This window comes from Bos indicus, chromosome 5 (assembly GCF_029378745.1).
Source record: "Bos indicus isolate NIAB-ARS_2022 breed Sahiwal x Tharparkar chromosome 5, NIAB-ARS_B.indTharparkar_mat_pri_1.0, whole genome shotgun sequence".
In the NCBI taxonomy this organism is placed as follows: domain Eukaryota; kingdom Metazoa; phylum Chordata; class Mammalia; order Artiodactyla; family Bovidae; genus Bos; species Bos indicus.
This window is the reverse complement of record NC_091764.1, coordinates 6,584,079-6,611,251: the sequence shown is the minus strand read 5'-3', so window position 1 is coordinate 6,611,251 and position 27,173 is coordinate 6,584,079. Positions and strand designations below refer to the sequence as shown.

General features: G+C 44.0%; 1 protein-coding gene across 1 annotated transcript in view; it reads left to right on the top strand.

The window, feature by feature from the left end:
* Positions 1-6,815: 6,815 nt before the first annotated feature.
* E2F7 (E2F transcription factor 7) overlaps positions 6,816-27,173 on the top strand; it is a 40,478-nt gene continuing 20,120 nt past the window's right edge. The window contains exons 1-7 of the mRNA XM_019960211.2: positions 6,816-7,048; positions 7,744-7,833; positions 15,981-16,256; positions 17,655-17,823; positions 22,094-22,384; positions 23,564-23,722; positions 25,181-25,315. Of these exons, the coding sequence (XP_019815770.2) occupies positions 7,744-7,833; positions 15,981-16,256; positions 17,655-17,823; positions 22,094-22,384; positions 23,564-23,722; positions 25,181-25,315 (1,120 nt within the window). The 5' untranslated portion in view covers positions 6,816-7,048. The remainder of the gene's footprint in view (positions 7,049-7,743; positions 7,834-15,980; positions 16,257-17,654; positions 17,824-22,093; positions 22,385-23,563; positions 23,723-25,180; positions 25,316-27,173) is intronic.

Genomic DNA, 27,173 nt, shown 5'->3' with positions numbered 1-27,173 from the left:
TGTGGTCATGTATGGATGTGAGAGTTGGACTGTGAAGAAGGCTGAGCGCCAAAGAATTGATGCTTTTGAACTGTGGTGCTGGAGAAGACTCTTGAGAGTCCCTTGGACTGCAAGGAGATCCAACCAGTCCATTCTGAAGGAGATCAGTCCTGAGTGTTCTTTGGAAGGAATGATGCTAAAGCTGAAACTCCAGTACTTTGGCCACCTCATGCGAATTGAATCATTGGAAAAGACTCTGATGCTGCGAGGGATTGGGGGCAGGAGGAGAAGGGGACGACTGAGGATGAGATGGCTGGATGCCATCACTGACTTGATGGACGTGAGTCTGAGTGAACTCCAGGAGATGGTGTTGGACAGGGAGGCCTGGCATGCTGCGATTCATGGGGTCGCAAAGAGTCGGACACGACTGAGCGACTGATCTGATCTGATCTGATCTGGTATTATATATTTATTAAATTATGTAATTTTATAAGTATGATTTATAAAGTATATTATAAATATAAATTATAAAATATATATTTATAGAAATAAACTTATATAAAATAATCTTATTTTAACTTGTATATAAAGTTCAGTTCAGTTCAGTTCAGTCGCTCAGTCGTGTCCGACTCTTTGCAACCCCATGAATCACAACATTACATTTAGCCAATTTAAGCTTAGAAAAATGACAACGAACATCAGTCCTTGGCCTGATATTTTTTAACATTCTCATTATTCGCGTATATATGTACATAATGTAATATAACAAGTAGAGAAATGTGCCCACTATCACCAAATATGGAAACTAAAAAGTGACTTCAGCAAACATTCTTACATATCCACACTAAGTGATTAGGTGTCAGTGGCAACAGTTTTAAGAGAATATCCTCAGCATCCAATAAATACCTAGAATGACAGGAATGGACGACTCTCAAAGACCCTCCAAATCAGACTGGCAATTTTAAAGAGAAAATTAAGGCTAGGTAGGCAATATCTTTTGTTTCATGGCCAAGCTTAATCTGGAACCTATGCTCCTCCACAACTCAAAGTGTGTTCTTTCCCTTCTAGCTAAGGCTCTGGAGATTAACAGGACACCTACCCCCATTTCATTCAGAATCTGGTTTCCAGGCTAGTGGTCAATCCCCACTCTTACCCAGCAAACACTGTGGTTCCCCCCAAACAACCACACCCAAACCTGGAGCATAAAAGTAGCATTGCATAAAGAGGTGACCTACTATACACTCTCCAGGACCACGGTATTCCCAGACTCACCCAGCTCAGCTCAAAATCCATCCTATATGTTGTGGGCTGAAATGTTTGTTATAGCACAACCCATGCACAATCCTTGCCTAAAACATACACAAGTGCAAACAAACACACACACACACAATGTGTTAAATTTTAATTACATGAGGATGCAAGTCACACAATCTTTAAGCAAACTGACTGCTCAATAGTGCGAAGGATGACAAGGACTCTGTAAAGATAAAGAATTAATTTCCTCTGTTCCCTGTGGAACATGTAAGCACAGTTTAGGCACCTCTCTTTGGATAGCTGGACATCTGGATGTCGTGAGATGGGAGCCATAATTGCCCTTTGGTATTAATATGATCTTTTTAAAAAAATTGCTACTAAGGTCATGAGCAGGAACCAATCATGAACTGATTCTCCTTCTGACATTGCTTATGGTCAGCCAAGAGTAAATTTTCTGCCTTCTCTGAACCACAAGCAGTTAGAGAAGCAAATGTAACACATTCCCAGACCCAGGAATATCTAAAGACAAAGCACATTTTAAATGGTAGCCCTCAGTTTAAGAAGAACCATTAAACCGATCCACTCAGACACCTCAGAATTGCCAGGATGTGAAGTCAAGGTCCCTCTGTTATCCATGTGGTGAAAAATCAGTTTTTAATTCCCTTCTGTGACTGAACGTTTGCAAACGGATGTTACAAGATGACTGTGCTTGCAGTAGTGGAAGGAAAGGAAAATATCAGAGGAAGCTGACATATTAACTGGACAATTCATACTAAATGACATGTATTGTATCTCACCACAGTATATTTTCCCTGCAAAGTGTGACCAATTGAGATTGGGAACCCCAAAAGGGCAAAAGACCATCTGCAAGTTTGAAAAATCACGCAGTATCTTATATACGGAAGAATGTCAGTCATCTGCTGTGTTATCTTCCGATCACAGCCCCTGCTGCTCATTCGTCTATTAATTTCCACCCGCCCATCAGATTTCTCATTTACAACCTCAACTCCTTCTGAAAACCAGTGATGACATAGCCATACTCTTCAGAGACAGTACTCCAACACACTTACTTATACTGATGCTTTCAAGTCCCAGAATTTATAAATAATCTGTCAGTCACTCAGTTACTCAGTTGAAGCTAACAGTGGCTGGGAACTCAACTAGGGCATCAAGAATATGTGACTTCTTTCTGCCTTCACTGATGGAGCCTGAGGATCCATTTCTGAAATCACTGAGTCAGAAGCATCCAAAGGAGTCAATGAATAACCATACAATTAGCATATACAAAGAACATGACACTAGGAACTGAAAAAACATGTAATACCCAGGTCCAATTCCAGATCAAGTAAACTAGAAATCTCTTGAGTGTGTGGTTCAGATATAGGTTTTTGGGTTTTTTTTGTTGTTGTTGTTTTTTTTTGATTGGAGGATAACTACAATATTGTAATGGTTTTTGCCATACATCAACATGAATCGGCCACAGGTATCCAGTGTCCCCCCATCCTGAATTCCCTCCCACCTCCCTCCCCACCCTATCCCTCTAGGTTGTCCCAGAGCATCAGTTTTGGGTGCCCTGCTTCACGCATCAAACTCTCACTGGACATCTTATTTTACATATGGTAATATGTATGTATGTTTCAACGCTATTCTCTCAAATCATAACACCTTCTCTTTCTCACACTGAGTCCAAAAGTCTGACAAGAGACCGACCTCAAACCTAGGAACACATACAGACTGAAAGTGAGGGCCTGGAAAAAGGTATAAGTTCTTTTTAAAAAAATCTCTCCAGGTGATTTTAAAGCACAGACAGGATTGAGAACCACAGGCTTAACACAATACAGGACCCCGAGGCCTGTGGCCACAAAAGTGCACAGAGCACAGTTTCCACTTTGTCAGCTGGGAGAGGCATTGTGGAGCCCCAAGCCACCATGTAAGTCTAGCTAGCTTGAATCACCATGCTGTGAGGAAGATCAAGCCCCACGGAGAAGTCACATATTCTCGATGCCCTGCCTGAGGGCCCAGCCACTATCAGCTTCAGCTGAGTAACTGAGTGGCAGATTACTTATGAATTCTGGGAAGTGAAAACATCAATATAAATAAATGTGTTGGAAAACTGTCTCTGAAGTTGCTCATCAAACATTCATTTTCTAGTTTTCCTCTAAATCACTCTTGTTTAAGCAATTAATGAAATTACAAGTGTTTGAAGCCACATACTGAGTTTTTCATGTTTTGAATAGAGATTACATCCCTGGTGGCTCAGAGGTTAAAGCGTCTGCCTGGAATGTGGGAGACCCGGGCTCGATCCCTGGGTCGGGAAGATCCCCTTGGAGAAGGAAATGGCAACCCACTCCAGTACTCTTGCCTAGAGAATCCCATGGAGGGAGGAGTCTAGTAGGCCACAGTCCATGGGGTTGCAAAGAGTTGGACAGGACTGAGCGATTTCACTTTCACTTTCACTTTTCACTTTAATTGAAATAGGTGGATAAAATATTCAGAAAATGCTACGAGAAGGTCTACAACATAAAGCTGCCTAACTTCAAAGAGACAATACAGTATTATTTTGAAATATCAGAGAAATGAATAAACTATAACCATTGGAATGGTGATCTAGAAGGCTGAATGGGGGTCCCCCCAAAAAAGGCATGCATGCATGCTTGCTGCTAAGTCACCTCAGTCGTGTCCTACACTGTGCGACCCCATAAACGGCAGCCTACCAGGCTCCCCCATCCCCGGGATTCTCCAGGCAAGAACACTGGAGTGGGTTGCCATTTCCTTCTCCAATGCGTGAAAGTGAAAACTGAAAGTGAACTCTCTCAGTTGTGTCTGACTCTTAGCGACCCCATGGACTGCAGCCTACCAGGCTCCTCCGCCCATGGGATTTTCCAGGCAAGAGTGCTGGAGTGGGGTGCCATTTCCTCCTCCAGGGGATCTTCCCAACCCAAGAATTGAACCCATGTCTCTTGCATCTCCTGCACTGCAGGCATTTTTTAACGCTACACCACTAATCCCTGCAATCCGTGAATATTGCCTTATTTGGAAAGGTCTTTGCAGACATTAGTAAGGCTCTTAAGATGAAGTCATTCCAGATGATACAGATAGGACCTAAATCCAGTGACAAGTATCCTTATAAGGGGCACATAGGAGAGATTAAAGACGGACAAGGAGGAGGCACTGTGACCACTGAGGCAGAGATCTGAGCAAGAAAGCCATACGTTAGTCAGGATTGCTTATGGCCACCAGAAACTGGAAGAGGGGAGGAAGAGATTCTCCACTATAGTATCAGAGGGAGTGTGGCCCTGTCAACAACTAGATTTCAGAATTCTGGCCTCCAGAATTGTGAGAAAATAAATCTGTGGTTTACCACCCAGGGTGCAGTAATTAGTTACAATAGCTACAGGAAACTAATATAGTTGTAAAACAACATTTATTCATCTAACTTTCTGCTTCCACTACAATGGCAAAATTTAATAAACTGCAATTTTATTCTTTGTATTTGTCCTTATGCTTCTACCTACAAGACAGACTTCAGTTTAAAATACCATTTCTATTATAAAAGTGTCAAATGTTTATTACATTATTATTTTCGTTTATGTTTAATGTTTCCCATGCATTTTTTTTTTGTCTTTTTAATGTATGATCTAGCAGTGATTTTCACTCTGTATTTACCAGCAATCTTTTTTTTAAGATTTGTTTTTTAATGTGGACCATTTAAGTCTTTATTGAATTTGTTACTATAACACTTCTGTTTTGGTTTTTCAAAGACAATGCATGTGGGATCTTAGCTCCCCAACCAGGGATCCAACTCACACCCTCCGCACTGAAAGGTGAAGTCTTAACCACTGGACCACCAGGGATGTCCCCCTGGTGTACAAAGGTAAGCACTGATTGAGCATTCTGAACTCTGCAGATAGTTTGTTTAAAACATATATATATATACACACAGGTATATATATATATATATATATATACACACACATACACACATATAGGCGGCTTCCAGTTCTCAGTGGTAAAGAATCCACCCACAGTGCAGGAGACTTGCAGGAGAGATGGTTCTATCCCAGAGTTGGAAAGATCCCCTGGAGTAGGAAACGGCGACCGGCTCCAGTATTCTTGCCTGGGAAAAAAAACCATGGACAGAGGAGCCTGGAAGGCTACAGTCGATGAGGTTGCAAAGAGTCGGACACAACTGAGCAACTGAACAGCAATACATACATATATATATATGTGTGTGTGTGTGTGTATGTGTGTGTATATATATATACATACATATATATACTTGGTACATAAAGGATAATAATGAGAATGATATCTGTGCTAGAAAGTATATTGTTTGTAGGAAAATGTCTGTAGACATGGTTTAAAGCCTGGCAAATTTCCAACAGTGGAACGTTCTACAAAATGACAGTAACCCTCAACACTGTCAAGGTCATCTAAAATGAGCAAAGTATGAGAAATTGTCAAAGCCAGGAGGCACCTATGGAGACATGAAGACTAAATGTAACGCTGTATCCTGGAACAGAAAAAAAGGACATTGGATAAAAATTATGGAAAACTGAATGATTGCTTTAGTTAAGAATAATATAGCAATATTGGTTCATTAACTTAACAAACGTGCTATACAAATTTTAAGATGTTAACCAATAGATGAAACCGGGTGCCCCCCGTATGGGAATTCCCTGTACTATCTTCTCAATGTTTCTGTAAATTTAAAGCTGCTCTTAACAGTCACGCCTATTAATACACACACACACACACACGCACACACGCACACACACAGCTCTATCAACATTCGTATTTTAAGTAAGAAACTAAGGTTGAAGGAAGTGAAATATTTCATACAAATCAGCAATGTTGAGGAAATTTCCTCGATTGTTTCCCAGAATACTAGTGAGTTCTTTAATAAGGCTAATTATTGGCGATATTCTGAAAAGGGAACAACACCAATAAACTTTCCTGGACTTGCAAAGGAGAAAGAAAAAGCAGCTGGTCCTGCTGGCAGTCGAGTTTCCAGGGCTAACTGGCGTGCCATCTGCTCGCCGCAGCAGAGCGTGGTAACATGGTTCACGTGTCACTCCAGCGATCGCGTTAGAAGTCGGCCTCAACAAGCCTGGACAATTTCGCGGCCACGCAGGTTGCCGGAGGAGGGGGTGGCGGCGGCAGCAGCATCCAGAGTGTGTGTATCGTTTTCCCAAACTCCATCTGCTCCCTCGTCCCCGGGCTGTGCCCGCGGTCTGCCCGCGCGGCCAGCCGAGGGACGGGCGGGTATTTTGGGCACAACAAAAGAACGTTCGTCCTCCTCCCCACGCCGCCCCCGCCCTCGCTTCCCGCGGCCTCCCGGGCGCGCGTGCCCGGGAGGAATCAGCTCCCGGGCCCGAGGTTTCCAGGTACCCGGAAGGGGAGGGGGCGATGCGGCCACAATTGGGCGGGTGAGGCCGAAACGCGCGCCCAGGAGCGCCAAGACGCGGAGGGCGGCGAGCCCGGGCCGTGCCGCCGCGCGATTGGCCGGGGCCGGCCCGCCGGCCGCCGCTGATTGGCGGATGCTCGAATTCGGTCTCTAGGCGCCAGAGGAGGTGTTTTAGCCGGGACCGCGGTCCGGAGCTGGAGTCGCGCTCGGCGGGCTGGGACGCTGGCGCTCCGCGGACGCCACGGGGTCCCCGCTAGCGAAGGGTGCTCGGAGCGGGGAGCTGCTCGCCTAGCTTTGCCCGCCCGATGTCGCCGTCCGGTTGCTGATCGAGTCCCCCAGCTGATCCCGCTCCACTGTGGGGCTGCGGAGGTCCCGGGAGAGGCAGGAAGGCTCCTTCGCAGAGTGGGAGTAAGTAGCGCTGGCAGGGAGGCGGGAATTGGGGGGAAAGGGGGCCCTCCGGCTCCGGCTACCAGTCTGCCACCCCTCCCCTCCCCGACTGGCGGGGAATCGAGGCATCGCTGCCTCTGGACCAGGCGAGCGTGGGGTGTCTGGGCTCCAGCTCGCCCTCCGGTCGGGCGGTAAAAGAGGACCTGCCCTACCTCACGAGCTGGGGGTTTCGTTGCAAGAGTTTATCTTTGGGGTCTGCTCGGAAGCCTGGGAAGGGACTGCGCTAGGCACTGAGTGGGTTTGGTCTAGCGATCAGGTTTCCTTCCCCCCATTCAAACCCCCGTCAAAGCCGAATTCCTCCCAGTTCTTTGCGCCAAAATTAACTGACCTAGGAGACCCTGTACTTTCTGACAGATTTCCCCTACACCCTCTTGACTTGAAACTTCATTTTGTCTTGTTACTTTTCATTAAAAATGACTATTTTTATCGTGTTTTTTTTTTTCTTCTTACCAATTTCAGTCATTGCTAAGCACAACTTTGAGTGTTTGTGTTCATTCATGTGCGTTTTACAGACTTGGGGTAGCCACCACCCCGGAAATTCCCAGGATGAGTTTAGGGAGGGGAAGTTCATGTTCATGAGCAAGTAATAGATATTTCTGTTGACGGAAAGAATATCCAACTGTAAAGTCATTTTCTAATGTAACTGTATGTTACAGATGGAGGTAAACTGTCTAACACTAAAAGACCTGATCAGCAGGCCGCCCAGACTAGATTTTGCAATTGAAGATGGGGAAAATGCACAAAAGGTAAGTGAACTTAAATACCTTAAACTCTATCATATTTAGGATGGTAATGTCTAATTCAGTTAAGGATTCCAGCATCCCACTTGTGTTTGTCTTATAATAATCTTGGTGAACATTTTAGAACTATGCTTTTTTTCTAATGGAGGAGACATCCAACCATTATCCTTCAGTTTCTCAGTCATTGAGTAGTGGAAAGAGGCTAGGTTACATGTAATGCTGAAGTAAATTTATATGAATCAAAGATATGCTAGACACTGCAGTCAAAAGATTGTAGTGTCTACAGTTATCAAGAGTAGAATTAATGCAAATGAACTCACAAAACAGGCCTACAGACTTCCAATAGGAGCTTATGGTTGGGGGTGTAGGGAGAAGGAAGTGTTTAGGGAGTTTGGGATGGACGTGTACATAGTGTTATATTTAAAACAGATAAGCAACAAGGACCTACTGTGTAGTACAGGGGACTCTGCTCAATGTTATGTGGCAGCCTGGCTGGGAGAGGAGTTTGGGGGAAAATGGATACATGTGTATGTATGGCTGAGTCCCTTTGCTGTTCATCTGAAAACTATCACAGCATTGTTAATCAGCTATACCCCAATACAAAATTTAAAAAAAAAGTAGAATTAGCTAATGCTGGTCAGAAATGTTAAGTCTCAGTTCCCAGGAAAACTCTATGTGCTAGATTATTAAAGTATAGAGAGATGTTCTTCATACTGACGAGCCAGCTCCTAGAGGCTGTTCCATCTTCCCAAGAGCATGAGCAGTGCCTCCCGATAAAGTGACTGAGTTCCCCAAGACTGAATATTTTGCAGTGCCCCTGCTGGTTTTGCACTGAGGCCTCCCTTGTGGTTTTGCATGCCTTGTAATTTGTGAATCAGTGGCGCTGTGTTCAAGAAACATGACGAAGTAACCAACCATAGCAGTGTCTAAATAGGACTCGCGTCATCACAATGCCCTTGCCAGCCGGTGCCCTACTGAAAAGGTGGAAGAGCTTGTTAGTAATGAACACCTAAGCATTTTTAGGCAGAGGCAAGTAGATATGACATAGCCAGGTTTAGAAATTTTAAATATCAATTTGAGCACAGCCACATCCTCAGGCATTGAACTTCTCTCAGTCCCTGAGCTTAATTTTAGGCTTAGCGTGCATCCTGAAACTGCCTGCCTGCAAAGCACCTGTTATATGGGCCTTTGAAGAATACTTGACAACCATTAATTTTGGATACATGTGAAATTATATGCTTTTTCACGTATGATTTCCACCACCACCCCCCACCCCAGGATTTGATTTATTTTTGTTGGGAAAAGAAGTATACCAAAACATTAGTGTTTTTAAAGAGGACTTTAAAAAAATTCCATTTGCCATATGAGAGTGGCAATGCCCAGACTTTATATATTCAGAGTTTTGGTTTTGCAAGTTTCAGAGCAAAACTTTTTGTTTTCCTTCCTAATTTGGATGGAACAGCCTTGAAAGAATGTGTATACCTTTAAGTAAGTAAGTAAGTGTTAGTCACTCAGTTGTGTCTGACTCTTTGCAACCCGATGGACTGTAGCCCGCCAGGCTCCTCTGTGGGATTCTCCAGGCAAGAATACTGGAATGGGTTGCCATTCCCTTCTCCAGGAGCGCTTCCTGACCCAGGGAACAAACCTGGGTCGCCTGCACTGCAGGCAGATTCTTCACGTCTGAGCCACCAGTGAAGCCGTGTGTATACCTTTACATAGAGACAGAGCCAAGGGGCAAGAAAAGGCAAACCTGGTATCCACTTCTTTCCTCCCAAGTGGATGACTTTTTATTAAGTGCTTTCAACAAGCATGCTTCTCCTATTCTAGCCCAGTAAGTACTGTGCCTGGCTGAGCTTTCATATTTTAGTGGGTATAGAGAAAACTCCAAATGACTCCACAGAGATTTAGGAAAGTGACTAAAATATTTGAAATAGAATGCAGGGCTTATTTCACCTGTCAAAGAGATGGCAAAGGAAGAGATGAGCATCCAGGAGATGCTCGAAGGGGCTTTCATCTCTCTTTTCACCTTGCTGTAAAGTAAAGGAAAGAGGATTTCTGGGGATGCTGAGGATGTGGGATTTGGAGTCAGATCTGGATTTGAGTTCCTGTTCTACCATTTGTTAGCTCCGTAAGCTTGAATAAATTTATTTATTCAGTTTTTCGACAAATATTTATGTTCCAGTTGCTGGGGATACAGTGTTTTAATAAATCTCCTAGCTTCCCTAAGCCTATTTTTTATTTTATGAATTGGAATTAGTAAGTAGACTCTCTCCTCAGGATGTCTATAACCCAACAACCCATACTGTTCACCCTTACTCAATTGAACTGACAGCCCAAAGATAAATATGATGCAGGCCTGGCCCTCAATTATCTGAGAGATGTTTCAAGGGCTCAGATATTAACTCACCAACTAGCCTGTGATTTGTTAAGTGCTATAGGAGTGGGAACCAATTGCCCCAGCAGAACAGAAGAGTAAGAAAGAAATTCATGGGGAGTCTAGAGAAAGTTGGAAAGCTTCACGGGGGAGCTAATACTTGGGCTGAGGACTTCAGCTTGTAAGGGAACAAGAGGAATAAGATGGACTTTGTAGGCAGAAGAATCATATGAGTCTATGTGGTGTGGACATTCAAGAAATGTTCAAAATTTCCAGAGTGGCCAGAAGCTAGTGGTACTTCCTGAAACCCTCTGGTGGGTGCCTGGAACAGTGTCCTGTGGGTCAGTCAGCATGTAGAGGACTTATCTTTCTTGACTGTCTGATCTTCATCAGTCAAGGTCTATAGTACTCTATTAGGCATGCATATTTCTTACCACTCACGGGAAAACTTTTCTTTAAAATGTAAAGTTTACTGTGCCCAAGTCGTGAGATTATAAACAAGACTCTCCTTTTCAGTTGTCTGTACTGCATTTAGGAATGACAAAAGTAGAAAAAGGATGATTTGGGATGAAAGAGTGGACAGTAAAGATTGAGCTTCGGGAGGGCTATGTGAAGGAGATAACACTCGAGCTAGGTCTTGAAGGAATGAATGGTAAGACTTAGGCAAGTGGAAAGGAAGGATACTCATAAAGAAGTGGAAGCTAACATAGTAAATTTGGGAACCTCACCTAGACTTAGTGGGCATGGGTTTTCTTTGAAGGTCATTCATCTTTTGCATGCTAAGTTGCTTCAACTGTATCCAACTCTTTGCAACCCTATGAACTATAGCCCACTGGGCTTCTCTTGCCATGGGATTTTCCAGGCAAGAATACTGCAGTGGGTTACCATGCCCTCCTCTAGGGGATCTTCCCAACCCAGGGATCAAGCTCACGTCTTTTGGGAGTGGTTAAAGAAAGAAGGCGAGTTCAACTCGAAGCATTTATTTATACCCGTGTGCTTATAGGTAAATAAATAAATATGTGCAAGAGGCAGTTGGTTGCCTGATTTGGGAATTCATGGAAGGTTCTAGCCAGATACAAACTTGGGAATTATCAAATGCATGTTGGTTTTAAAGCTGTGAGTGGGTGAGCTGCTCCGGAGAGCAAACAGGGAAGTGTGGAGAGCTGAGGTTTCTAAGAGCAGAAAATGAGGAGCCTATGAAGGAGGCTGAGAAGGAACAGTCACAAACAGAAAGAGAACCAAGAGAGAAAAAGTGCTAGCTCAGAAAGACTGAGAGTTTTATAAAGCAGATAGTCAACAGTCTTAACCGCAGCAGTGAGCTCAAATGTGGTGTTTTGCCATTGACTTGTCAACTAAGATGTGATCTACGTGAGAGCAGTAGATCAGAGCAGACTGGTGGTTTGAGGAACCCCCAGGAGACGGGCAGGGGGAAGTCCTGGCTGTGGATTACTCATTCTGGAAAGTGTGCTCTGAAGGGGAGGAGAGTGTCGATGACTAAGAGACACCTGCGGATGTGCCTGTCATATTTGCGATGAGTAGGGTGAAAGATGAGGATGAAAGAGTAGGGTGGGTTTCAGCGTGACGGTGTGCGCAGCGGCTCAGGTGTGATAAGATGCAGGGCAGGTTTGAAGAAACACGGGGGAACTGTTTGGGCAAAATGTGGGACATGCATGAAGTGGGACTGGAAAAGAGGTTGGCACAGTATCACTAGGGGCCTTGAACGGGCTGCTGCCGATGTCCTCTTTAAAGTAACGTGATCAAGGCTGCATCTGAGAGAGAAGCAAGATTAGAACCCAGATCTCCTGATGACCAGGTCCTTTCTATGGCAGCTCAGTCATAATGCTGGTGTAGTAAATAATAATGACGATAAACATTTGTACAGCACTTGACAGATTACAAAGCACTTGCGCCCTCAGTATCTGGCCTGATCCTCACAGCAACTGCATGGCAGGTAAGCCAAGGTGCCTCACCTGCATTGCACACAAGAACTGAAGAATCTGTTTCCCGGGTGCTCTCTTCAGGACCGCTCTCACTGAAGAGGCCATTTCCAGGATGTGGCAGCTTCTTCCTGGCAAGCAGATCTGACATGGAGATTAGCGGTCAGGTGGTGTATCAGGGAGTGCCCTGGGGACAGTGCCCATTTAAGGGACAAAAAAGCAGCAAAATGAGACAGCGGGTGAAGTGGAGCAGTTGATCAGTCTCAGCGGAAGTCGGGTTCACCCTGAGGGAAGCTCTGGGATGACCCCCCTCCTCCGGAGTGGTTCTGAGTCTGGGCAAGAGGACCCGGCTTCTCCATGTCAGTGTGGCCTATCCCAGCCCCTGAGGATAGTACTGGTCTCTCAGGAAGGGGCATGTCCTGGACGAGTCAGTCCACTTCAGCCAAAGCATGAAGATGCTTACTGCTGGCATTAGTCCAGCAGCTGGGGAGATGAGGCATTCATTCTTCAAGAGAGCTGGGTACACCCCAGTATCTACCACATGGCTGGGCAGCCTTGCTGGAAAGCCTTGGAGATAGGTACTTTGATCTGAACCCTTTATATTATAGATCTGGAAACTTGAGTCCAGACAAAACCAACACTTTGTCCAGTATCAAAAAATAAAGTGGAGTCCAAAACCAGGTTTCTCAATCCAGTCCCTTCCTCCACCTTCCACAGTGTCAGGATTTGGGGATAGACAGACGGATGGAACACGGTGGATTAGGTTACAGCTGACTTTCTGCCCACCTGAAACCGCAAAACAATTTTCTGTTTTATTTTCTGTTGATGTAGAGGTATGGTAAGGATCGTAACCTACCACGTGACCTGACTCCCCTCGTACTTACCCAGGGATTGAACTTGGGTCTCCAGCATTGCAGGCAGATTCTTTACCATCTGAGCCACCAGGGAAGCCCCAAGTATTACTTAAACTGTAGTGAAAATACATCAAAGTGCTAGAGGAAATAATTGATCTGAATTGCTCCTCAGTAGGGAAAAGTAGGAGGAGCTCAATGTTCCTCGGAAGACAGCTACCACGGAGGCAGTGGAGAAGGAAGAATCTCTGCACCTCTGCAAGCCTGGGCCACACCTCCACCATGGGGAGACCTTTGGAAATAACTCAATAATCAAAGCCCGTTGTTCCTTTTGCACCTACGAGGGGCAAGGCATTGTGCCAAAAATAGTGAAGAATGAGACATGTGGAAGTAGCTCCCTGACCTCCAGAGGTGCACAGTCTCATTAATGAGACAAGACATAGGCCCAGGAAGTTAAATAGCAATACGATGTGCTTTGTTCTATTAGCTCTGAGCTTAAGGATGGATAGTAATAAAGAACGGGAAAGTAGGGGGAGAGAATAGCTAATTTGTATTGAGTGCTCAGTATATGCCAGGAACTATTGTCATAACTGGAGATCAGTATTTTTATGAACTTCGTTTTCAGTTGAGAGAATTAAAATACAGTGAGGAGAAGGAAGTTGCCTGCACTCACCCTGCTGATGAGCTGGCCCTACCAGCCTGCATGCAGAACTGCTCCCCATGCCACCTCTCCATAGATGCTTGTGGGGATCAGTGGCCTGCTGGGTACCCTGGAGCTGCGAAAAAGATAACTCCATCCCAATTCATACTCCAGACAAGCTTATTTCTAGACGTAGAATTTCGGAAACTGGGACACAGAAATTCGGAAAATGCTATCAGCTATTTCTTGCCCTACCCGTGACTTTTATACTGAGTGAGTTTGTATGTGACCTCAGGCAAGGTACCCTCTGTGTGCCTCAGTTTCTTCATCTGTCGGCTTGAAAAATAATAGTACCCAGGTTAGAGGATTAGATGAGGAGTTAGTGGTGTAAAGCGCATGAAACAGGACTTCCCTGGTGGTCCAGTGGTTACGAATGCACCTGCCAATGCCAGGGACGTGGGTTCGATCCCTGGTCCGGGACGATTCCACAGGCCACAGGGCAGATGAACCTGTGCACCACGCTGCCAAGGCCACCTGCTTAGAGCCTGTGTTCTACTGCAGGAGAGGCCACTGCACTGCGAAGCCCACTCGCTGCAACTAGAGAAAGCCCGTGCATAAGAACAAAGAGACAGCGCAGCCAAAAAAAAAACGTGCACGGAACAGGTATTGTCTGTAGCACATAATATGCATCAGTACTTTCGCTTGAGAGTTCCCCTGTAGAGAATTCATCAGAATTGCACACTAGTAGGGACTTGTTAAGAGATCTGAGGAGATACAGGCTGGATGCTTACTGCTGCAGTGGTATGAGAAATTGTCACCCCCATCTCCACTCCCTTCCTAGGACAGAACTCACTCACCATGGCTAGCTGGCAGCTTCCACTGATCCAAGGAACAAGAGATGGCCTGCTACCACGAATTCCAGTTTCTCCCAAACAATTCTGTTTTCCCTTTTCACGTGTTGCTCATTTATAGGAAAACGCTTTTTTAAAACCACTTCTCAGCCAAGATCCAAGCATCCAATAAGCTATAGAGTGATACTGTGTGCAGGAATATCAAATATGCAACTCACCCACCTTGCTAATTACGTCAGGCACAATTGCCTGGAGGTGAATTCAGCTATGGGAAGAGCAGAATCTTTTCTGAAAGGTTTTGAATGGCAAATCTTATTCTGCAGGAAAGAAATTTGTTTCAGAAACTAACTTGTAGTTTCAAATGTGAGTTCTGTGTACTCAGTCCTTTTTCTTAATGGATTAATGGACCCATCGTTAATCTTTTCTTATAATTAGCTAAGACATTTTATTTAAAGTATGGTCTGGGGGAAGGTGCTAGTCCACAAACTTCTCTTAAGCTGCAAAAAATCAATACCAGAACTTGAGAGTTTAGCATTTAGAAACCTCTATAGTAATTGGATCTTGCCCCTATAACATCTAAGCCTGTGACCAGTGGTCTCTTCTTGTTGGACAAGCTATAAATTGGGTTGAGTGGCAAACTCAAGGGGAGAGTCACGTGATGGGAGTTGCATGTGGGTCCTATGAAGGAAGACCACGTATCAGGCTGCGGGAGTTTGGAAGTGAAAGGCACTGGTCCTTCAGCAAGGGTAGTTTGAGAAGCACCACTCTAGGGGAGGGACCATACATTGCTGGGTGGTTTGAAATATGGCCTTCTGTGGATGCCCTTCCATTAACTGCTGTGTTAGCACTGGTGAACATTGAACAAAAACATAATCACTCTTCACTAGTTAGTGCAAACTTGTGAATAGTGTTTAAAAAATATGTCACTTAGAAGCAGTATGGATTCAACCCACATTGGCTGTTATTATCACCCCCGACTATTACAAACATCCACCAGTGATAGATACACTCATGCCTTCTTTCACAGAGATGCCATGAAAAATCGCCAGTCCAGGTTTGATGCATGATACTGGATGCTCAGGGCTGGTGCACTGGGATGACCCAGAGGGATGGGATGGGGCGGGAGGTGGGAGGGGGGTTCAGGATGAGGAACACATGTACACTCGTGGCGGATTCAAGTCAATGTATGGCAAAACCAATACAATGTTGTAAAGTAAAATTAATTAATTAATTTTAAAAAATAAATAAAAACTGATAAACTATAAAAAAAAAAGTTTAAAAGGAGTAGCCAGTTATAATCAGTTTCTCATTGGAGCTGCCTTTTGATTCCCATAGATCCTTCTGTTTATTTTCTTTTATCCTATCCTGGTATTTTTCAGCCCTGAACGTATGGTCTGTTTGCAGTTTATTGTCTTAGTGAATAATGGGAACAAGTTGCACTCTTACCTGATACCTGCCCTTTCTCATTTTTGCTAAAAGGTCTTTTTTTTTTTTAACTAGGAAAATATATTTGTTGATCTCTCAAGGATGGCCCCAAAGACGCCAATAAAAAATGAGCCAATTGACTTATCGAAGCAAAAAATCTTCACTCCAGAAAGAAATCCCATCACTCCGGTTAAGCTTGTTGACAGACAGCAGGTGGAACCATGGACGCCCACCGCTAACCTCAAGATCCTCATTAGCGCTGCCAGCCCAGACATAAGAGACCGAGAGAAGAAAAAAGAACTGTTCAGGCCCCTTGAGAACAAGGATGATGTGTTTACAGACTCTCTGCAGGTATACAGGCTGTGCTCCTAAGGGCTTTCATAGAATGGAAAATTTTTAACTTAATTATTAAAATGTCACAGAACTGTCAACTTTTTGGTTGTTATTGAGTTGAAAACACCATTCCACTTACTCCTTTTATTTATTTACAGCTGAAGTGGGACTCTCATTCTCTGTCTCATTTTTCATACTGAACGTTTTTGTTTTCTTCAGTTTTTTTTTTCTCTCTTTACCAGTATGTGTTTTTTAATGATAATTTTTAAGCCATGATATTAATTTTATGATAATTAAAATTATTGTTTTAATTATTTTAGTTATTAATAACAATGATATTAATTTATTATTTAAATTTTAATAATTTTGATTTAATGAAGAAATTCGGGTTTTTTAATGCTGCCATGAATTATAATTTTCACTCTGATTTAATAATAATCTAAATATTTGTGATTTGGGAAATTTTATCATTCTCCCATGTATGTTTAGTTCACTGGTGTAGTGCTTTAACATTAAGTCATCTTTAAATTACCTGTCCTGTGGGAACCAGAGCTCTTGAGCAAGCAGCATAGGTATACTTTTTTTAAAAAGTCTTTCTTGGGACTTAAATTGAGCCTTTTTCAAATGTGGTTGATAAGACAAGGGCACTCGTTTAATATGCTTAAAATAAGAATGAGTTAGGACGAGTAAGATTTAGCTGTCCTTAGCAGCTCCAGTCTGCCAGCTCTTGGTAAATTGTGAAACATAAGAGCTTGGTGACACAATGTAGGCAAGTCTGTCGCAGATTTTCATGTTAACAGGGATTACGGGGGGCTTAGGGAAAGATAGATTCTGATACATCAGGTCTGAGGGGAGGCCTGGGGTTTCTACAGCTCTTAACAGGCTCCTGCTGATGCAGATCTACAGCCTGATGAGCACACCAGTAGCAAGGGTGTAGCAGCCTGTAAATTATCGCATTGTTCATTCTTTAATTTAATCAGTAGACTCAGCCTCAGGGCTTCCCTGGTGGCTCAGATGGTAAAGAATCTACCTGCAATACAGGAGACCTGGGTTTGATCCCTGGGTCGGGAAGATCCTCTGAAGACGGGAATGGGAACCCACTCCAGTGTTCTTGCCTGGAGAATTCCACAGACAGAGTAGCCTGGTGGGCTGCAGTCCATGGGGTTGCAGAGTCAGACACGACGGAGCAACCAACACACACACAGAGACTCAGCCTCAAGTCACAAAGGAGGAAGAGTTCAGTTCAGAAAAGCAGTAGGTAAAAGGCTGAGAAAAAAGGTTAGGAAGAGTATTCTAACTAGAATCTGGGGTGGTAAGGATGAGGATGCTGCCCTCAACTCACCATGCCACCCACGCAGTCTCTCCTTCAGGACGTTAGCCGTGACATCTCCCGCCTCCCCTGTCTGCCCTCTGTAGCTTGATGCTGTGGATGACAGTGCTGTGGATGAGTTTGAAAAGCAAAGGCCAAGCAGAAAGCAGAAAAGCTTAGGACTCCTGTGCCAGAAGTTTCTCGCTCGCTACCCAAGTTACCCTCTGTCAACTGAGAAAACTACCATCTCCCTGGATGAAGTTGCTGTCAGTCTCGGTATGTATCATGGGGTCACCTGTCTCCAGTCACGGTGGGAAATCGATTCCTCGGGTGAGCCAAAGGCTTCAGATCACCTCCTCTACTAAGTGCAGAGCAGGCCCTCCAAAAGAGTGAGGACAGAGGAGCAGGTAGAGCTTTTCTTGTGTCATAATCATTACGCATAGAATTCCAGGGAGCTTTCCAGGCCTGAGGGTCAAACAAATATTTGGTTTCTTTAACCTCAAAAACTGTGTTTGCAAAAGACTCACGTTACAAATTAATAGCTAATACCTTAATTCTATCTTATTTCAGACAGACTCAAAAGATTTTTAGAAATATCCTGCTGTTTATTTTTTTTTAATGCTTCTAAGAGTTCAGAACTGCTGTTATTTCTGTTACAAAGCCAAATTTGAAAGCAAGAGAGTTAGGTTTGAAGCCCTGTACTGTGACCTTCACAGCAAGTCTGCCCAACTAGAAAAAGCACATCTGGATATAATTCAAACAGCTAAGCCTTGTAACAAAGAGGAATACATCCGTTCACATGGCGTGACCGTATGTCATGTACAGTGGCGTCTGGGCTATAAATATGCAGGCAACTGGTCCGAGTAGAGACTCCTAGTGGACATGGATTGCAGTTAGTTTCACAAGGAACATACTGTTGACAGTGAATAAGTAGAAATCACAATGATTTAAAGATGTCAGAGTGTCACCTTAACAAATTAGGACAATTTACATATAGGAAAAGGAAAAAAAGTCTCAAAGAAGTCAACCCAGTAGGCTTTATGAGCCTGGAGGAGGGCATGGCCACCCACTGCAGGATTCTTGCCTGGAGAATCCCATGGACAGAGGAGCCTGGGAGGTCCTTCAGGTCACAAAGAGTCAGACACAACTGAAGCAACCTAACATGCACGCATGCAAGGCTTTATGATAGATTATATTTTTAGTTGGTTTATTAGTTCTGTATCTTCCCATAGCCCAAAGAATGTGACTCAGTTGATCCTTGCCAATCTAAATTATTCAAACGGATGGTTAAAAAGATTTGCTGGAAATTGAAGTAATGAGGAGCCAGTGGTTGTGATTAGAAGACCATGGGTTTGACTTTGGGTAAGAGAGAACTGGATTTGAAGCCCAGGTTTCTAATGTATAGGCTGAGAGAGATTTAAAAAGTTAATTAATCTTTTCTCAGTCATAGCATAGAAACCATAGCACCTCCCTTACAGAAGCTTAGAAAAGTTACAGATCATGTCAGTAACATGCCCAGCTCAGGGCCTGGCTTAGTAACTTATTGCTCCATGGAACTGTTTCTACTCAGCTGTTATGAGAGGTTCCCCTTGCCCACTTCCATGATTCTCAAGCTGTCCTGTCAACCTGTACAGCCAGGAAGAGGAAGCAGAGGGCTTTGACAGGGAAGCTGTTTTAGAACCCAGGAATAGCATACAGTATTCTGGCTTTGGTAGCAATGAAATGAGATGTGAGCCAGCTGGACAGAAGCTTGGTGTAGACATAGCTGAGGCACTGGGTCCTAGAAACTAGTCCGAAGAGGCTGAGGGTAAAAGAACAGATCATACAATGTCTTTCTCATTGGGGTTCCTCTATACACCCATCCTTTATCAAGAGATCTTGCTGATATCAAAGCAGAAGAAAAAAGATTAGATGTTGGAAGGCTGCCTTACAGGTCCCAGGGAGGACAGGGCTGTAGGTCTCCTGTATAACCATCTAGAGCAGAATGCCAAGGCTTTTGCAAAAACTTCCTACTGTGTCATGATTTCCCAGGCCTGCCAAATGAACTTTCCATCTCTTCATGTGAGATAAGACGGGGTCCCTTCCTAGAAGCTATGTCCAGGGTAACCATCTCCTTGATTGAATCTAAACTCCTGGCTCTATCCCAGGTCACAAGCTGTAAGACCAGATTTTAACCAAGGATCTGCAGAGCATTCAAATTGCATTGTTTCCCAGTTTCTGGTCTCATGTAGATTTGATACTGATATTACAGGTAAGAAGTTAAAGAACTGGGAATGACTTTAGTAAATGGAAAATTACACAGCCTAGGAAAATTTACTGGGCCGAGATGCTCTTGATGAGCTCTGTGGGGCCTAAGGGAAGCGTGGTAACAATGAGTAAATGCTCAAGGGCATAACCAACACCATGACTAGGATGAATAGGATCGCCTTGAAGACAGAAGAAAAAGAAGGTCAGAGAATCTTCCTGACAGAGCAACCTGCAGGACTTGAGGCCTGTGAAATGGGACTTTTAGATGTGCCCAGCCAGTGGACAGTTAAACTCAATCCAGGTTGCAAAAGTGAGTGAGCAGTCAGGCAGCACACCTATTATTGTGCATGCCAAGCGGCATCTTATTGTCTTAAGTGGTCCGAATCGTCCTTTTAATTCTTATTTCTTCCTTTATTTCTTGGGATGTCTAGCCACTAGATGGAGACTTAATGGCTCCTATCTAATACAAAATAACAAAACAGTCGGGCATATGGCTGGCCCTGGGATATCTCAGTTGCATTCACATGACATTTCTAATGGGAAGGTTTATGGCGAGTTATGCTCTAAACGAGATGTGTTAATATATGGAAACAGACTGGAACCAGGGCCCAGGCAGATCTGGACAAGGGGCTGCTGACTGCTCCTGCCAGCACCTTCCAGCAGGCATCTGGCAGCAGAGCCAGAGCTTCTGGAGAGTGAAGAGCCTTTCTGGGTCATGAGCCTAAATGTTCTGATTGACTGTGAAATGCCTCTTCAAGCGGGGATAGCACTTCCTCTCAGCTCCACAGTATTCTTGTAATCTGGTCTATTTCTCGTGTTAAGTCTTTGGAAAGCCAAGAGCTGCATACACTGAGTCTGCTCTGATTATACAACAGCTGTTGGCAAGCGAAGGGGAAGAAGGCATTTTTGTTGCTGGGCCCTTTTGCTTGGAGATGCCTGGCAGCATTTGTTACGGATACTTAGGCGAGAGCAAGAAGGGCCAGTGAGTCCCAAAAGCCTAAGTGTCTATTGCATAACAGGATGAGACACAGATGCGAGGTTTAAAAAATCTGTTTCTACTGTCACCTTGAATGCCAGCAGGAATTTTAGGTATCTCCCACACCACACAGAAAGTACTTACAAAATCATATACAAAGAGCAGATAAATTCACACCTATCAGAATCCCTTTAAGTTTATTGTTGCACTGAATCCTCCTCATTTTATGAGATAAATACCCAGGCACAGAAAGAGTAAGTAACTACCCAGACTCACCCAACTAGTAAGGGATAGTGCAGGGATTCCAGTCCAGGCAGTCTGACCCTGAAGACCCCACACTTAACCCATGAAAATATTTTTAGTAAATTCAATAGACTGCTCATAATCCTGGCTCTTTAGGGAGTGTGGCATAAGTGGGCAGGGAATCCATGAACTGGACGGTCAGCCTGTGCAGGACTTCCTGTGCTTTACTGACGGGCTGTGTGGCAGGACATGGTGCGTGAGAGCACAGGGAGAATTGTCCGTGGCTGTGACGAGCACACGGAGGTCTGTGTGCTCCAGCCCTGGCCCTCGCTTCCTCCTGCAACCTGAGAAGGGTGCCCAAGCTCTTGACTCCTAAGTTTCCAGCCCAAAATAGGAAAGAATATTTACCATCTGTTTTCCCTACTGGCCATTACAAGAATTAACAGGACAATTTTTTCACATCGTTCAAACTCCGGGAAGGAGAGTATGGTCCGATAATGAGGTTACAGTTATTGGACACAGCTTTATAGTCTGTATACTTAGGACTAGCTACAAGTCAAAATCAACCGTCCAATCTTCATCAAGCCTTTATTACTGTGATGCAGATTGCTCAATCCCACCAGTTTTAACATGTTGAAATGTTCATGTGGTTTGCCTAACAGGTTCAAAGAAAAGTTGCTCTACTATTTATGTAATACAGATGGAACTATCATCCATCTCAAGGTGGATGTTCACCCTAGATCTTATCAAGAGTTGGATCCCAAGAAGAAAAAAGAAAAATAATTTCTGTTGCTTGCATTCTCATAGGATGAATTTGTTGAGCAATTATATTTGCTGGGCAAAGCATCACACAGAATAGTTCACAGACAAGGCCCAAGCCTTCATGGACTTTATACTCTTAAGTGTTCTTCGGGGCTTCCCTGGTGGTCCAGTGGTTAAGATTCTGCCCTTCCACTGCAGGGGGCCTAGGTTTGATCCCAGATCGGGGAAGTTCAGCCTGCCATGCAGTGCTACCAAAAAAAAAAAAATTAGAAAAATGTTCTTCAGCATGACAATGGTCGGCTTCTATTTTTCAAACAGGCGTTGAAAGGAGACGCATCTATGACATTGTAAACGTGCTGGAGTCACTGCATCTGGTCAGCCGGGTGGCCAAGAATCAGTACAGCTGGCATGGTAGGCACAGCCTGCCGAAAACCCTAAGGAACCTCCAGAGATTAGGAGAAAAGCAGAAATACGAGGAGCAGATGGCACACCTCCAGCAGAAAGAGCTCAACCCGATAGATCATAAATCCGGAGAACGCAGAAGAGATGGTTGTCCCGATTCCCAAGATCCACAGTTACTGGATTTCCCTGAACCAGACTGTCCCTCCTGTGAGTCCCCTGGGCCCACACCGGTCTCTTCTGAAGATGGGGAGGGCCAGATGGGCCACCCTGGAGGCATGTGGCCTCCCGGTCTCCCTCATGAAGATGGGCAGACAGATGGCTCCCACCTGGGCTGCCCACTCCACCTCATGGGAAACCTGTGTAGCGGCGGTCTCACTTGGTATCTGGTGTGTTTGGATCATAGGTGGCGAATGGCCTTCCAGTTTCAGACTGACAGTCCCACGCTGCTTCCTCTTTGTGAGCCTTTAAGGAAAATTTACTTGGAAAGAATTTCTGTCTTCAAAAGATTCTATTTGTTCAATTGTATATTGGAGTGGATGACTTAGAAAAGAACCCAATTTGCAGAAAATGCTGATTAGGAAGACAGATAGCCTTTCGTTTGATACTGAATTTTTTTTTACTTATATTGTATTGCATTGTTCTTCCCTTTCCTAGCTCCTATGTATGCTGTCCCTCTTTGATCTTTATTCTCACCCTAATCCTCCTTGCTAAGATGATAAAGTGCAAATATTCCTTATGTTTCACTTGCAAATATAAGAAATAGATATGGACGGGTGGGCCTGACTTTCATTCCATTCACTACCTCATGCCTTTAATTTCACCCTCTGAACCAGTCTTTATCCGAATAACCAGAGGAGACAGCCATCTATCGGGGATGATTTGCCTGTCATCTATGGCAACACACATCTAAGCAGTGTCTCTTACTTACTTATTGTTTATTTCTTTACTTATTTCCAAAATGCAGTGGAAGAGGTGAGCACCTCCTATGTGGATGGTGTATTCTAGTTCTTGTGGGCTCAGAGAAATACAAGTGGAGTCCTTGCCTTTGAGGGAAGAGCTGATGTTCTGAAAACAGTTCCAGATCCCCACTCTATCCTTTCACTCTTCTACTTTAATCTTTTCCAAAATTGCTTCATAGATTCTATTCAGTGGAGTGTGAGTGTAAAGCATTGCAGAATTTATACCAACTATAGAATAATTTTAGGACCCCCCAAAAAATCTATCTTATTTCTTTATGAACCATCTTTTTGTGATGTGTGGCCAAGTGGTGATCAAAAGTGATCTTTCCATCTGCTGATAGAGTTAGATAGGACTGGCAAAGTACAAGTACAGTCTTTCTTGTGGTAGATTATATGTTTTGATGCTTTCGTTTCATTCCCTTTGTAGCATCTGCAAACAGTCGGAAAGACAAGTCTCTGAAAATTATGAGCCAGAAGTTTGTCATGCTGTTCCTGGTCTCCAAAACCAAGATTGTTACTCTTGATGTGGCTGCCAAAATACTGATAGAGGAAAGCCAAGATATACCAGACCATAGTAAATTTAAAAGTAAGCATCTTCACTTAAATCCACTTAGCAGCACAGAAAGGGTGGGGTTTCACATGATGTTTGCAGCCTTGGAGATAATTTTTTTTTAAATTATTTTGTTGAGATGTGCACTCCTTCTTGCCTTCTTTAAGCTTCTTGGTGCTGTAAGAGGTAAGCTGATCACATACTAGAATTCCTGTGAAAGTTCTGCCTGATGCCTTTTCCTCGGCAGAGTGGTTGCTGGAGGCAGAATGGCATCCCACACATGCAGGTCAGGGAGGGTGTGAGAGGCTTTGAATTTCTCTTTGGTATCGCTGCATCCCAGATGGAATGTCTGAGTTTTCTCTCCCTTTTCTCCTCACCCCCCGCATACTCTTCTGATGTGGACATGAAAGTTGTCTACAGGTAAGAACCAGAAGAACAGCAGGGGAGGGGAGGGGGGCGCGGTGGGACGTGGATGCTGGACAAGAGAGTGTTTCGAGTTTCACACCCAGAACATCTTCCTCTTCCTTCAAGCCTGGGTCCTGAGCCAGAGGCCCTGGCTGCTGGTAGCTCATTCAAGCCCTGGAAACCCTGAATTCAGCATTTGCTAGCTTTTGTTTGTTTCCAGCTGGAAGTATAGCCACCCTGTGGGAGAAATGGCTAGATAAAATCCAGTTCTATCAGGATTGGGAAGAATATTGCATCTGGAGTGAAAGCTTGATGATTCAGGCCCATAATCAGAGCCCTTGGCTTATCCTAGCCCTGAATTCAAGTGGCTTTCCTCCCTGTAAGTTGACTTCTTGGATAGAGCTTACTTTGTGGGCATCGTCCTGCCCACCTAATGTGTTACCGCCCACCCCTCTGAATTTCTCCTCCAGTGCATGTGTTTTCAAATGTCTCTCCCTGGACCTCTCAGACTCACGGAATGCCCACCCAGCCCTCCCCCACTGGGTGTCCACCAGGGTTAGAGCCGAGGCGCTGACTGTCTTCAGCAGTCATACCTCGTGACCTCGAGCCCTGGACAGTCTGTGTGCCCGGCAATGCAGCCTCGCCGGAAGCTCCAGGGAACCCCTGTCACTGTCACAGCCCAGCTGCCTGGGAGAGCAGGTGCCACCGTGTCTTGCAGGGAGAGACTCCAGGCAAGCTTCTGACAAGCCGTGGATCAGAATGACATTTCCTACACCTTTAATTACAGCCCGTTTGCCTCCCTCGGTGTTTTTGCAATCACAGTGATCCCAGCTTGTCACCAGGTGCCTCTGGTACGAAGCGTGAAGCTGTGAAAGCAGAAGGACACACTGACCTTCGCTGAGTGAGATGATCAGACACTGAAATCCTTAGTGATTTCACGCGGGAGTCACTGGCCTCTCATGCTCCCCCACTGCTCTCTGCTGGAGGCTTCTTTGGTGGCTGAGAAAGTGACCCATCACACAAACTAAAAGGTCGTGACGTCCCGGACCGAAGTATGGTGTGACCACAGTTGTTTTTTATGTCTTCAAGCAAAGGTACGACGCCTCTATGACATAGCCAATGTGCTGACCAGCTTGATGCTGATAAAGAAAGTGCACGTCACGGAAGATCGAGGCCGGAAACCTGCCTTCAAGTGGATCGGCCCTGTGGATTTCAGCTCCACAGGTAAGCGCTGTTGCTCGGGACCATCTGATGTATAACCCCCAGTTGCTTTTTCAAAGCGTACACCTACCACACTGCGAGATTAATCTTCCCCTTCATCTCCCATCACCCACGTCACATTCAAAATTAGACTCGTGCCGCCAGTCTGGGAACAGTGAGCCTTAGCCTACAAGTGGTTGTGCTGGCGGCTCACACACAGAGAGCTTAGAACCTGGCAGTTTCTGAAGCTATTAAATTACAGCTCGTTGGGTTTTTTTTAATTTCATTCCAAAGTTCCTGGAAGTTTGGGCCTAAGGATTAAAAATAATGCTTCATTTTAACAAGTTTTTTTTTTTTTTAAATGACACTTTTTATGATCTCTGGTTGTTCTGCATTAGCAGAATAAAACATTGTTTTTCTTTGAAATTCCAGATAATGTAAAAATTATATAAGTTACTGTCACAAAACTCATAGGTGGTAAGATGACACTTAAACATAGGATGGATGTAATGAACACCTTTTCTGTAATTTATTTAAAAAGTCACAAATGTCATAATTTTACTAAATTAGAGCAAAAGAGGGTATTATCTTCTACTTATTTTACAGGTAGTATTTGTGCAACTGGGGACTGGATCTTTCTGTACCAGCTACATATGTATAGCCATACTGCCAGGAAAAAAGCCATTAAAGTTATTTTTAAATTGCCCTTCCAATTTTAGTCTTAGTAGTATAAATTCTCACACTTAGCCCAGGCTTATAAAAGATATAGCTCTCTACCTCACTTCGTAACACATTATTCACTTAGAAACTAGATGAAGCCACTTAGAACCAAGTATGATTAACTCAGCAAGTCCTTACTGCATGTGAACTATGCAGGCAGTTCATTCTATTGCACTGAGCAGGTGATGCATTTTTCACAAATTGAACATTTGTGGCAACTGTGTGTTATCAGATGATGCTTAGTATTTTTTAGCAATGATGTGTCTTTTAACTTAGGTGTGTACATTATTTAGATATGACGCTATTGCACAACACAGTATAGCATAAACCTACCTTTTATATGCACTGGAAAACAAAAAAGTTCATGTGACTCATTTTATTGCAGTGGCCTAGAACCAAACCCACAATATCTCTGAGGGTTGCCTTTAGTAACACCGAGGAAAACCCAAAGAGACATTTATGATAGAGTCCCTGCCAGTATGAAATGTACAACTTTGCCACTTTCTACTCCTGTTTTTGGCTTATCCTTGGGTTTTCACCAGTGAAGCTCTCTTCCCCGTTTCAACATAAAATATTCTACTCAGCCTTCAGTCTGGCTCACATGTCAGCTCTTGCATGAAGTTTTCCCCAGTCACCCCAAGCAAGAAGTATCTCATCGGAAGGACTGTAATTTAGTATCTTGCCATTATACCTGGGGATGATATCATGGTATTGTCCCTGCTGTACACATTTGAGGCAGACACAGTTTTTATTCGCCTTTAATTAAACTCTAGCATCCAGACCAGTGCCTTATCTACTTCAGTTGGTTAATGAGCTTCTACTGAAGGTGTATAATTAATATACCTTTGAAAATCAGAGAACTCTTAAGCACTGCATATGATAATACTGGCTCTGTAGGAATTCAGAGATGATATGGATTAAGTTCTGATGGACTGTTAGGTTTTGGACGGATGGAGAGCTTTTTTTTTCAGTTGAAGGAACAGATACCTAAGAACAGATCTGGCTTGTGTCAGAGAACTCAGGCATCCTGACTTAAGTGGAGGACCTAGGATAGGAATAATGAGAAGTAAAGTGTGATCATTTGGGACCACATTTTGGAAGGCCTCAAAAGTTAGCCAAGAAATCGGTACTAGTGGGCAGAAGTGACAAGGGGTCTTTAGAT